The sequence below is a fragment of the Schistocerca americana genome, chromosome 4 (assembly GCF_021461395.2).
Source record: "Schistocerca americana isolate TAMUIC-IGC-003095 chromosome 4, iqSchAmer2.1, whole genome shotgun sequence".
Taxonomy (NCBI): Eukaryota; Metazoa; Arthropoda; class Insecta; order Orthoptera; family Acrididae; genus Schistocerca; species Schistocerca americana.
The window spans coordinates 694,352,187-694,366,878 of NC_060122.1; the positions used below are offsets into that span (position 1 = coordinate 694,352,187).

At 44.4% G+C, this 14,692-nt stretch overlaps 1 protein-coding gene across 1 annotated transcript in view; it reads left to right on the plus strand.

The window, feature by feature from the left end:
* LOC124613714 (wnt inhibitory factor 1-like) overlaps positions 1-13,088 on the plus strand; it is a 29,844-nt gene extending 16,756 nt beyond the window's left edge. Inside the window, exon 3 of the mRNA XM_047142434.1 lies at positions 12,877-13,088. Within this exon, the coding sequence (XP_046998390.1) occupies positions 12,877-13,088 (212 nt within the window). The remainder of the gene's footprint in view (positions 1-12,876) is intronic.
* Positions 13,089-14,692: the final 1,604 nt, after the last annotated feature.

Below are 14,692 nucleotides of genomic sequence, written 5' to 3' on the forward strand. Positions count from 1 at the left end.
AAGACACTTCAGTTTTCTTCTTTTCCGTCTTTCTCATAGCCGACGATCCATTCCCACACAATACTTACTCCAAAATCAAATCATCTCAACTGTCGTGCTCAGACTAAGACCTGTGTTCATTTAACGAATAAAGCTCTCTTTTTACCGTGCTAGTCTGATTCTTGCATCGTCATTGTCTCGTTAGTTCTAAGCTTTTTTGCTTCCAGGGTATCAGAATTCCCTAATTTCATCTGCTACGCAGTCTCCGATTTCGATTTTGATTTCATCGTTGATCTCATTTCTGATCTTCCTCACTACTTTGTTTCTTCTTCGGTGTACTCTCAGTCCACATTCCGTGCCAGGTAGAACGTTCATTCCATTAAAAAGGATCTCTAATTATTCCTCACTTTCATTGAAAATAGCAATATTATTGGATAATTTCGTTATTAATACTTTCACACTGATTTTTAAACCCGAATGTTGAACCTTACTTTCACTTGGGTCATTGCTTCGCCGAAGTAGAGGTTGAAGAATAGCGAGGAAGATTGCATACCTGTTTTATTCAATTTTTTAATACAAAGCCTTCTTTCTAGGTTGCTATGCATTCTTTAATTAATTCAGCTTTGCTAACAAATTATACCAATATTTCTGACCATTTCAAGCACCTTCCACCAATATATGTGATCAAATATGTTTTCTAGGTTGATAAATTCTACGGAAGGGTCTTGATGTTTCTGATGACTTGCTTCTGTTATCAAGCGCAACATGAGAACTGACATTCTTGCCCTATAGTTTTTCCAAAACCAAAATGATCGTCTCCTAACAGAGTATTATTTTCTTTTTCCAATATTTTGTATATTATTCATCTCAGCCACTTGGCTGCATGAGCTGCTAAGTTTATTGTATAATAGTTCGCGCACTTAGGTTCATTTGATATCGTCGAAATTTTATGAGTGGCATTTTCTCGTAGTCCTGTGGTATTTCTACGGTCTCATAAACGCTACACATTTACTTGAATATTCCAGCGGATAGCATTTTCCCCAATAATTTGTGAAATTCTGAAGGAAATTCATCTGTCCCTTATGCATTGTTTGCCCACGAGTCTTCCAAAGCGTATCGAACTCTGCTTCTAATACTGAAGCAACTACGCCTTGTAAATCAAAATCTGTTTCTTCTTGTATCACGTTGCACAGTGCTCCTCACTCGTAAGGGCTATCAGTGTACCCTTTCCACCTGTAACATTCTTAATTTTGCTATAATTGTTCTGAATTTCACCTAAATTTGCTTTGATCGTCTTACGTTAGCTATTTAAGTCGATACGATATGTCATTGTATGACAGGCCCAGTTAAGAAAGCCCTATAATTTTTGCCGTCGTCGGGCCAGCCTAGACCTTGATATTGCGCTGAAGCTGGTCTACCATTAAGACTGGCGGCCACACAATATACGCTGGTGCTTGACCTTCTCTCTGCAAATTTATATACATATTTCTGGTAGGTTTTTCTCATGTAACTTAGTAGCTACACAAGTGGATAACTGTAAGATGAAGATCCAAATTTCTAGGTACGATACCCAGTTATCCAAAGCGGTTTTCTATGTCACCTACCGTTTATTTCACCTCTATCAATGGTCCGTTAAAGTGAACGATGCTAAGCTGTAGCATAGTTCGGGGGATGAACCTCCGACGTGGCTGCAGCTTTAATGTCCTGCATATCATCCAAGATGGGATGCATTTAGGCCATTCTGGGATTTGCACAAACCTTACTGCAGGTCCTAGGTTTTATGGTTTGCATTGTATCAACGATGCTCTGATAACTTTTCCTTCCTGTAAACATCAATCTACGCGCTAAGAATAGTTACGAAATACACATTCCTTGCCGATCCCCAGAACGCTCCAGTTTCTAAACGAACAATTTTGATCTCTGTATTAGTGATCTGACTCAAGTAAATCACCGTTTATGCTACCTATGTGGAGTTTAAAGATTTTTCCTCGGGGAAGACGCTTTTCAGTCACCTGGTATAAAATACCTTCGATGTGCTTACTAAGTAAATGACTGAGTTTTCGATGACAAGCTTCAACGTAATTTTTCAGGCTTTCTCTGCCGGCAGTTGAATAATCTGGTTCAAAAAATGGCTCTGAGCACTATGGGACTCAACTGCTGTGGTCATAAGTCCCCTAGAACTTAGAACTACTTAAACCTAACTAACCTAAGGACAGCACACACATCCATGCCCGAGGCAGGATTCGAACCTGCGACCGTAGCGATCGTGCGGTTCCAGACTGTAGCGCCTTTAACCGCTCGGCCACTCCGGCCGGCTGAATAATCTTGGTTCCGCCGCTTATTCACGTCTTTCTTGCACGATATTTCAACTATGTGGCTCGCAGTCTTCTACAGATGCTGTCTAATACAGATTCCAGTGTGAAACGAGCCCGGTAGTTATGTCTATGTTGTGCTAGGGGTTTGGTCTGCGGTCCGCACCACATCAGACTCTTTGTCCGTGATGTGCGCCCAACAATAACAGCGACTGTAGTGTTTTCTTCTCGCCGCGGCTGTTCCGAACGCTGTGCGCGTACGTCGTGGTTGTTACCGTTATCACTCTTGCTGTATGCTAGACATCTCACCTTGCGACTATCGTCATTTGAGCCCTCCTGTGATTGGGTCGTTCTGTTACCGTGGCGTGTCATGTCAGGCGTTCTGTCCGGGGTACGTGGCCGCCAGGAGCGGCTCCAGTGTTCTTTCAGGCCGTTGATATCCCAGTTAGCGCTCGAGACTCGGTATAACGTCCTTAGGTATTGTGTCTGTTGTCTTAGGTACCATTCAACGTGCGCCCTTCGTTTCAAGTACTATGATGGTCTCTCCACCTTCATACATGTGTCCCCTGAGTTCTTTATCGTGCTTTCGTTGCGTCTTTAGAAGATGTTGGGCCGAATTCCAGACAGAGCTCAGCTGGAAACTTGTGTCACTGTTAACGAGATTCGCCATGATCAGATTCAGCATGACCTCAATCTCAGTCACTCCATGTTTGTGTTAGAATCTTGGCATCATTATAAACGGAAGCGCCAAAGAACCTGGTATAACATGCGTATTCAAATGCAGAGTTATGTAAACAGGTAGATTACGGCGCTGCGTCGGCAACGCCTGTATAAGACAACATGTCTCGGTTGCAGTTGTTAGATCGGTTGCTGCTGCTACAGTGGTAGCTTTATCGAGATTTAGGTGAGTTTGAACGTGGTGTTATAATCGGCGCACGATCAATGGGACACAGCACTTCCGAGTTAACGGTGAAATGGTGATTTCCCCGGACGACCATTTCACGAGTGTACCGTGAATATCAGGAATCCTCTAACACTTGAAATCTCAGACATCGCTGAGGCCGGAAAAAGATCCTACAAGAACAGGACCAACTACGACTGAACAGAATCGTCCAACGAGACAGAAGTGCAACCCTTCGGCAGACTGCTCCAGATTGCAATGCTGGGCCATCAACAAGTGTCAGCATGTGAACCATTCAGCGAAACATCATCGATTTGGGCTTTCGGAACCGAAGGCCTACTTGTGTACCCTTGATGACAGAAAGCTTTACGCCTCGCCTGGGCCCGTCAACACCGTCATTGGACTATTTATAAATGAAAACGCGTTGCCTGGTCGGACGAGTTTCGTTTCAGATTGTATTGATCGGATAGACGTGTATGAGTATGATGACAACCTCATGAGTCCACGGACCCTCCATGTCAGCAATGGACTGTTCAAGAGAGTGGAGGCTCCGTAATGGTGTGGGCAGGGTGCAGTTGGAGTGATATGGGACCCTTGATGCGTCTAGAAACGACTCTTTCAGGTAACACGTGCGTAAGCATCCCGTCTGATCACCTGCATCCATTCATGGCCATTGTACATTCCGACGGATGTCGGAAATTCCAGCAGTGCAATACGACACCCCACACGTCCAGAATTGTTGCAGACTGGCTACAAGCACACTCTTTTAAGTTTAAACATTTTCTCTGCTCGCTACATTCCCCAGACATGAACATTATTGAGCATATCTGGGATGCGTTGCAACTTGCTATTCAGAAGAGATCTCCACAGAGTCGTTGTCTCACGGTTTCATGGTGTCAATTCCCTCCAGCGCTACTTCAGACATTAGTCGAGTCCCTGACATGTCGTATGGACCACTTCTGCGTGCTCGCGGGGGCCCTATATAATATTAGGCAGGTGTACCCGTCTCTTTGGCCCTTCACTGTAGTTCATAGAATGACCGAGTTCTAAACGATGCTCGGCAATCGCTGACTTGGCTGCCTGTCTCAGTCTGGTGTGCCTGTGGTCCCAGGTTATGCTTCACACTCCCTAGCAGAGACTTTGTGTGTGGATGGAACACGTTCTTGATGTTAGGTGTGAGAAGACTTCCGCTGATTTTGGGCGATATCGGTGCGACATATGGCTAGTATGAAACGTTCTTCGTTTATTCTTGTACATATCCAGGAACCTGTGGCAGGGAGATAGGGCGCAGTGCCTTTCGAACATCTCGAGAGTGGTATCCTTTCTTGCAGGACACAGGCTGCAGCTGTTCTATCTCCGTCGCCAAATTATCAAGATCTGACAGAGTTAGTGCCCGGTGAACCAGAGTTCTGAGTACACCGTTTCTCTGTGCCGGGTGGTAACAACTACCCGCTTGCAGGTACAAGTCGGTGCCAGTGGATTTGTGATACACGTTTTGGCTGTAGGTAACACCTCCGTTTCTCTTGACTGGTATAACTAGGAATGGGAGATGTCCATCCTTTTCCAGTTCCGTAGTGAATTTAATGTAAGAGTGGCGTGAGTTTAAGTAGTCCAAGAAAACACCGAGGTTTTCTCTGTGGTGTGGCAATTTAACAAAAGTGTCATCCACGTACTAATGAAGCATTTCGGTGTTCTGGGGCCGACGTAAGTGTCACCTCTTCAAATCTCTCCAGGAAGGTCCTTTAGAAAAGGGATTGTGTAACAGAGGGTCCGAGATCACAGGAGGGCTTAAATGACGACAATCGGAAGATAAAGCTGGCTGCTGTGACCGAGCGGTTCTAGCCGCTTCAGTCTGGAACTGCCCGACTTCTACGGTTGCAGGTTCGAATCCTGCCTCGGGCATGGATGTGTGTGATGTCCTTAGGCTGGTTAGGGTTAAGTAGTTCTAAGTTCTAGGGGCTGATGACCTCAGATATCAAGTCCCATAGTGCTCAGAGCCATTTGAACAATCGGAAGATAAAATGTCGAGGACGGTTGGGACGTCATTCAGAACTTCATACAGCAAGGCTCTCAACTGATAGTAACCACAAAATTCGCGCAAGGGGTTCGGGAAAGTCGCGACTAGAAGAAAACACTACAGTCGCTGCTATTGGTCGGCGCATACCGCGGACATAGCACCTGACGGGTTGCTGACCGCAGACGGAGTGCCTAGCACCGCGTACGCAAAAACACGGACTTGTTACACACTGGAATCAGTATCAGACAGCACCTGAAGAAGACTGTGAGTCAAGCAGTTGAAATGTCGTTGCAGGAAAGATACAAGTAACCGACAGAAACACAATTGTTCAACATGACAACGCCTCGCCGGGAAATCCTGAATAATTACATTACAAGACTGTACGGGGAGCAAATGTATCTGAAAATTAGAAAGCTGGATAAGCTTCGAGAAAGGAAGACTGCTCAGTTTTCTCTGTTTCCTACTGAGATGCCGAAAGAGGACGTGGCTGCAGTATTTCCTAGAATTAAATATCACGTCAATTCAAAAGCGACCATCAGAATTAAACATCGAGTGATGTTAGCTAGCATTGGTCGTGGAGAGAGTACAAGACATGCGCCATCGACTTGATGTGATATTCAGAGTTGCTATCTCTGCACGTTTTTATAGCAAACTCTCTCACCAGTCAAGACTAGGATAGAGTTGATGGCATCTCCTGGTCCCTAGTGGAGTGGACAAGGAAGAAATCAACGTCTAGTAAACTAGTAATGTTTGAACGTTTTGAAAACAAGGCGCAGAGGAATGTAGACGCTCACACGGTCGTCACCCTGAATTGGAAGGACCTTGACGTGAACACCTTGAAAGTACTGAGCAAGGGGCTCAGTTTGTTAGTTACTCCTAGAAATGTTCCTGTTGCGGCCTTCGCCAGTGCAGTAGATACAGGTGGTTCTGAGTTTTTTTGCCATCCAGGCTGAAGATGTCCGAAGAGAGACATGTGGTCCGCTCCACAAAACCAAGTTGCTGAAATCAAACATTTGTGGTGACGAGAAGTTGGCTCTCAAAGAACTCGGGAAAGATGACAGCATTGCGATGTTACCAGCAGGCAAGGGGAATGCTCTACCGTCTTGCAATAGATGGCGCATTATGACGGTAAGGTGCAACAGCTTCTGGATGACCCGACGTACACAACCAATAGATAGCCATCCCACAGAAAGGATGGATCAGGATACCAGGGCTCTCCTAAAGGAAGCTGGCCTTCCATAAACGATCGTTAAGCAGCTAAGAGTAAAAGCACCAGTACTACCCACACTTGGCCTGCCTAAGGTGCACAAGGAAGGACTTACTCTAATTTTAATAGCAAGCAACACTGGCGCAGCAACGTACCTTACAGCTCGACACGTATCTTAAGAAGTGCACCCATCACATTCGCAACTCGGACGATTTTCTACAGCTACAGATCAAAGATTCTGACATCATGGTCAGTTTAGACGTGGTCTCTCTCCTCATCCTCGTACCACAGAATGATTCACTTGAGCTGATTGGAGAAACTTTCGGCGATGCTCTCCTAAACCTACTCAGGTACGTATTGACCTCGAGCTACCTCCTATATGGGGGTCAGTTCTAAGAGCAAACAGAAGGGGTGGCAATGGTCAGCACACTCTCAACGATGATTGGCTATCTGTTTATGGAGAGATTCGAAGACGAGGCACTTACGTCGGCCCCAGATCAACCGAAATGCTTTTTTAGATACTTGGACGACACCTTTGTTATATGGCCCCACGAGAGGGAAAAGCTTTATGTTTTCTTGGACAACCAAACTCACACTATCCTAACATTACATTCACCCCGGAAATACACCCATTCCTAGATGCACTACTCAAGAGGAAGGCAGATGGTACCTTCAGTCACAGTGCATAACGAAAAACTATCTCGCACACACCTGTACCTGCAAGCCACCAGTTGCTACCATTCAGAACCGAAAAATAACGTACTCAGAACTCTGGTTCACCGGGTACGAACTCAGTCATATCCTGATTATTTGGCGACAGAGATAAAACACCTATAATCTTTATTCTACAAAAATGGATAATCTTCTCGAGGTGTTAAAAAGGTACTGCCCTCATTCGCCGCCAGAGGTTCTGAAGAATTACAAGAAGAAACAAAGGTGGTTGCTACATGTCGAGCCTATATCTGCCAAAATCAGCAAAATTTTCTAACATAACATCAAGAGCGTGTTCCAGCCACCCACAAAGATTAAGGCTGTGCTAGGGAGTCTGAGGATGACCTGGGTCTACAGAAACCGGGCGTTTACCGTGTATCATGTGGCATACATCGGCCAGACGACTACGACCGTTTACGTCAGGTGCAAACACGAGAGGCACACCAGACTGAGACAGGCAATCAAGTCAGCGATTGCCAAGCGCTGTTTAGAACTCGGTCATTCTATGAACTATAATGTTGCCAAAGATTGTAACACAAACATCGACATACTGGGACAGCGTCATGAAACAATCTATTGAGATTACGGTCGCGGAGGATCTCGTTAATCGGGACAGCGGTTTCCAGCTGAGCTCTACCTGGAATCCAGAACTCGATCCTCTGAAGACACAACGGAGGCAACATTAAGATTCCAAGGGACGCAAGTATGAAGATGGAGTTAAAGAAAATAGCCCAGTACCTGTAACAATGGACGCACGTGGAATAGTATCTCTGACAACAGATTCAATACCTATGGACGTTACATAGAGTCTCGAGAGCTAATTTGAATACCTGCGGCCTGAAAATAACACTGCTGCCGCTCCACGCAGACACGGTCATCGTGCAAAACAAACAACACGGTATACCACGGCAAGAGAACAGCTAAGATCACAGTACGGCTTAAATGACTACAGTCGGAAGACAAAATGCCTGGCACGACTTAAACATCATTCAGAACTTCATAGAGCAAGACTGACAACGGACATTAATCATAATGGACGCGCACAGCGCTGAGAACAGCCGCGGTTAGAAGAAAACAATACAGTCGCTGCTATTGGTAGGGGCTAACCACGGACAAAGCACCTGACTGGTTGCGGACCGCAGGCGGAGTGCCTAGCGCTTCGTAGGCGAAAAAACGGATTTGTTCCACACTGGAATCAGTAACAGACAGCACCTGAAAAGACTGCGAGTCAAGCAGTTGAAATATCGTGCAAGAAAGACGTGGATAACCGGCAGAAACCCGATTGTTCGACATGGAAGCTCCATCGTCTTTGGCAGCAGCTAGTTGTAGTCTGTGTATCCGGACAAAGACGGTGGAGCTAATTTGGAAACATTGAATTTGCACTCTAATTTGATACGCTAAGGAGACAGAGAGTGGTTTATACGACTTGTTTCTTGTAACGCTCACAATCTGTTACCCGACAACTTTCAGCTGTGTATTCACGTATTCGCGCTGGAAAGTCCAATATATTGATGATAAATAATGTTTGTATGATTTATTCGGAATTTTAATGGAATTACGCAAAAAAGAGAAGGGCAAATTGTAGATCGTAAAAGTAGAGCTGACTGGCAGTAAAAAAAATGTATAACAATTTTGGTAAAGCTTATTCTTGAGAGCCAATATTAACTTCGAATGGCTACAGCAGCGAAAGAAAAGCAAGAGCAATCACGGAATAACATTTAGCGAAAATAGTATGTTGGGTTATAGCTGTCTTAGGAGTACAGTAAAAAGGCAAGGAAGCTACTTTAGCTATTAGACAAAAACATTTTAATTAGGGCTTATTTGTGTAATACAGAAGTATATCCAAACTAAACACTTAACTTTGTTTTACTACACCTGGCCGGAAGCTTTTATTAATAGCATTATAACTTATTAAAGTTAATCTTCCTTAATAACCAGAATTCAACAGCTTTTTGCGGGTAGTTCAAGATACTGAAAATTCAATTACAAACTCCACAGTTTCAATTCCATGAATGTGAATATCAAATTTATTAGCTTGCATGAAATTCAAATGACTGGTACCAAGGAATTTACAATTCCAATTAGATGTGCAAATTAGGTGTCACTGCAATATCCATACTATCGCCACGCCTTCATTTAGTAATTTTAACCTCTACGAAACATAGGTGGGCCGTGATACCAAGGTCTTGTGGTAGCTTATACACTTGCACTACCTGCGTCAGTCTTTCCTGGCCACTTCATTCGCATCCACAACATCAGGCTACTGTCTGCTCCCATCCGTCTCTGTTTTCCGAGGCACTGCATGCTTATGCAACGTTGGAGGCTTAGTTTTCGATACTTCTTTGTTCGTTCTCGCATATTCGTTGGCAACAAAATTTGTTACTCGACTTATTGTGTCTCTTTCCATCGATAGCTTTTATGTCGGTTTCTCTGTAGTCCAAAAAACTTGCAGGGAACCTTCTGAGAGTTAAAAAAAAACAGGGAAGAGGTACTGTCGGATGGAGGATGTCAGTCACATATCGACATCTCATTGTGTTAGAGTATATCGCTCACGAAAAGAAAAAAAAATACGAATCCATTCCCAAAGAAATTGGTGGATATTAGAAGAATTATCAGCGGAAAGCATTTACTAACGATAGATTAGGAGGAGAGATATGCAACGATGTTCGATGAGAAATAATAGTCGCGTGTTAGGACGAGACTTCAGTGATAGCGCAGAATGAAGTACACCGTGGTTCTACATGGCACGTTTGCTCACTGGTTGATACGTGTGCAGGATTAAAACTGTTTTCTGTACCGCGACCGGAACACTGAAACTTACCTTTCGCAAGGCTACTGTTTTTTCTGAAAATTTTATTTCGGAGCTAAATTTCATACAGTTTCATTACAAAAAACTAATTCACTTCACAAATAATTATATAAATTGCTGTGTACATTGTTCGGTATCGAAATGGTGGGGATAGGTCTTCCAGTTGTTACGCAAGCTGTTTGTCTTCTTTGGGAAGGAAAACATTACATATGTTTGTAGCACCTTTGCGTTGTTCATGTCGCCTCCTTCCGGATGCGACTGCCGTTTTACCTTTTATGATGAATTTATTTTAAAATTTATTATACGCTAGACCTGTAACAGGTGTCTGTATATGGAGGTGCCCAGAATTTGAAAATGGACTCTATCATTCCTCATCCGCTTAGTACTATGTTGGTCACAAATAGTAGTTTACCTGGAGCAAAAGGAAACAAAAATTGGATATAGATAACGTGGGATGTGTTTCTCCGTACACAATTGCTTACCATTCCCAATCTTCAGCGAAGTCTGTGTTATACAAGGACCAACGTTGGAGAGAGCAAGAAGAAACCTCCTTGGCTTGTCGATGAAAGTGATTGTAGGGAATGAATGAATTCATTATTCTAGGTAAAACCTCTTTATTTCCATTGAACTTACTCAGTTTTTTCATAGGATGCTTTATTTAATTTTTTTAATTTTTTACTTCATCCCTGAATTACGATTCTAGATGGTCTGTAAAGTATCTCAGCTCTCACATTTCACATTTCACCAATCCAAAAATTGCTTTTCATGACGGAATCGATCGAAATTGGCGACAATTCTGTTGAACAAGAGTAACGTTTCTTTTTGTGCTTAAGGTTCCTCAATTCTCCAACTGTGAAGTCGCTATCATCGCTAAGTAAATTATCTTGAAAGAACATAATGTTTCACTTAGGCATCCTCTCATGTAATTCTTATCTAGTTGTTCAAGAAAACTTGTGCAGTGTTGTTTTACTTATTACTAGGCACCCCTTAAGTGGTATCCCCTTGGAATACTACAAAAGGCTAACCATTACATACCGGCCAATGAAATGACTTTCAGCTTCACCTAAAGTTTGATTTGTGTGTTTTGGTGTCAACGATGGACCTCCGTCTTGTCAGCGATCAGTTCACGCAGACAATTACACAACAACTATATTATCTGTTTATGCCACACAAACATTAATGATAATAAATTATTTCCGCATTATATATCGTTTTTTCTATGTATTGTCCACCATTTGTCATCTGTGATTGCGGCTTTGTGATATCCTCCACTTCGAACAGCTTCATGGGAAGAATGGCAATGTTTGAGTTACATTGCCATATCATAACTGCTTAGAATGAATGAGCAAACGCCATATAAATTTCAACCAATAATGCAGACTTACAGTGTAAACTACGGAATTCCACACCAGAATTGAAGTATTGATTATTAATTGTATGTCTTCCTACTTTCGTTTTTTCTGGGGGCAGAAACTCATAGCTTCCATAGGAGTGGAGATACAGGTGAAAAGGCTGTTCAGACCCTGACATCTAGGGTGCTATTCACAACATATGTGTCATCCAACATAGTATCAGCATACCTTGCAGGGGCTAAATGTGCCGATGGGAATGGATGAGCAGAGAGAGGGGAGAGCAGGAATTGAATTGTCAGAGGAAGGGAATATGAGATGGACAGAGAAAGTGTAGAGGAGTAGATGGAGAGAGAGAGAGAGAGGGGAAAGGAGGGGATGGTCTGATAAAGAGGGACGATAGGAAGAGATGGACAGAGACAGGCGAGAGGAGATTGGAAAATAGAGTTGGGGATGGTCAGGTGTAGGGGGACAAAGAGAGCAGAAGAGGTGATTGAGACAGGGAGCCGGAAAAGGAGATTGCCAGAGGTAAGGGGAGGAGGAATGGGAGAGAAGAAAGGGAGTGAATGGAGAGATGCAGAGGGGGTAGGAAGACTTAGAGACAGGCAAGAGGAAATGGAAAGAGAGAGAGAGGGGTGGGGGGGAGTGTGAGTTTGCTTGAGAGTTGAGGATGGAGCTGAATAGCAGGTATAGGAAGGAGGAGGAGATGGACAGAGGGAGAGATGGGGATGGTCAGAGAGAGAGGAGCAGAGAGTCAGGAAGATGAGGGAGGAGGGGATGAACAGAGAATGGGGACAGAAGCAGTCAGACAGAGTGAGGGGGAGGAGGAGTTTGAGGAGAAGGAGAAGGGAGTGGATGAGGAGGAGGAGGAGGTGGGCATATATAGTGTGGGGGAAGGAATAGGCGGAGAGAGGAAGGAGGAGGAGATGTGTGCAATAAATATATCAAACATGTTCACAGGTTAGGCCAGGGGAGAAGATTTTAATAAAATTTGTGTAGATGTTTATGGAGATTTTAGTTTAATTATTTGGCTGGCATATGAGGTTGTGTACTTTACAGAACCGGCGATATATCATCCTTTTCCAACACTTATTCACCATTTGTCCACTCCTGCGTCAATGACGTTTTCGTGCTGGATCTCATTCTGTTGTGGGACGTATCTACCTCAATTTTTTGTTCGAATCTCCCCTATTGTAAACCTCTCTTTCCTGCATTCACATTTCTGCCAGATCTCTTGCAACGTCTTGGACGCAGCGTGCTTCAGTTATATTGTTCACAAGCAACGTGAATACCTGGATTCTAAAGTATCAATTAAAGTTTGCTGTTTAGAACAAATTCATACTGAATCATTTTATAGCACATCCAGTGTCAAAACCTTCCTTCCTTCCTCTCCTCTCGCAATCACAGCAAATTACGCTGATAATACCATTTCCCCCTCTGTGTCATGTCAAGAAATTTCACTTTGTACCTTGTGTGTATTCCAATGTTGTCAATACTTTGAGTTACGTTTGACGTCTAGCGACAGATGGCATGCGTATGGCAAGTTGTGGTTTCCACGTCGCTCAGCACGCGCGTGCGCGCTGTGTCGCAGCTTGGTGTCCCGCGGGCTGCGGGCCCGGCCGATGCGTGCCGCCCGGTCGCTGCGAGTGCCCCCCGGGTAGGGCCGGGCCTCGCTGCTGGGACCTCCAGTGCGGCACCGGCGCCGACAGCGTCGTCTGCCGGAACGGCGGCCACTGCGGACCCGACGGCTCCTGCGTCTGTGCCGACGGCTGGACCGGACGCGGCTGCGCCACGCGTGAGTAGCCAGAGCCCACAAAGAGAACACTGCAAGCAGCAGCAGCCGAGCACAGGAGCGCGGCATATGTAAAGCAAATATTCCGGTGAGGCACTGCAGAATGCCGTAAGGGCACAGCCGAGGCGGGAAACAGGTACCCGTCCGCGGCATCCCACTGTCCCATTAGCTGAGAGGCATAGCTTTCCTTCTAACTCTCTCCCACCTGTCGACTGCATTCTTACAAGGGAACCTCCCCATCCCCCCCCCCCTCCCTCAGATTTATTTATTAGTTGGCACAGTGGATAGGCCTTGAATAACTGAACACAGATCAATCGAGAAAAACAGGAAGAAGCTGTGTGGAACTATGAAAAAAAAATAAGCAAAATATACAAACTGAGTAGTCCATGTGCAAGATAGGAAACATCAAGGATAACGTGAGCTCAGGAGCGCCGTGGTCCCGTGTTTAGCATGAGCAGCTGCGGACCGAGAGATCCTTGGATCAAGTCTTCCCTCGAGTGAAAAGTTTAAATTTTTATTTTCAGACAATTATCAAAGTTCGGGCACTCACACATAATCAACTTCGCTCTCCAAACTACCAGGACATGTTCAGATTTGCTTGGACATATGCAGGGTTTGACGGTCTACACACGGAAAAATTTCAAAACGTTAAAAACGTATGTTTTGACAGAGCACAGGGAAAACTGCGCGACTGTGAAACTGTTGCATTCATTTGTTGCAGTTTATGTGACAAACTATTATGTTTTCATCACTTATTTGGGAGTGATTATCACATCCACAAGAAATCTAAATCGGGCAAGGTAGAAGAATCCGTTTACGAATTCGCCAAGTGTGCAAGTTAGGTGGGTCGACAACATATTCCTGTCATGTGACGCACATGCCGACACCAGTGTCGTATAGAATATATCAGACGTGTTTTCCTGTGGAGAAATCGGTTTACCTATGACCTTGCGATCAAATGTTTTCGGTTCCCATTGGAGAGGCCGGCAGAAGTGGCCGTGCGGTTCTAGGCGCTGCAGTCTGGAACCGCGAGACCGCTACGGTCGCAGATTCGAATCCTGCCTCGGGCATGGATGTGTGTGCTGTCCATAGGTTAGTTAGGTTTAACTAGTTCTAAGTTCTAGGGGACTAATGTCCTCAGAAGTTGAGTCCCATAGTGCTCAGAGCCATTTGAACCATTGGAGAGGCACGTCCTTTCGTCTACAAACCGCACGGTTTTGCGGTGCGGTCGGAAAACATAGACACTAAACTTGTTACAGTGAACAGAGACGTCAATGAACGAACAGACAGATCATAACTTTGCGAAAATAAAGAGAGTAAACTTCGGTTTTGCGGTGCGGTCGCAAAACATAGACACTAAACTTATTACAGTGAACACGGACGTCAATAAACGAACATACAGATCATAACTTTGCGAAAATAAAGAGAATAAACTTTTCACTCGAGGGAAGACTTGAACGAAGGATCTCTAGATCCGCAGCTGCTCACGCTAACCACGGGACCACGGCCCTCCTGAGCTCACATTACCCTTGATGTTGCGTATCTTTCACATGGGCTACTCAGTTTGTGTATTTTTCTTATTTTTTTCATAGTTCCACACAACTTCTTCCTGTTT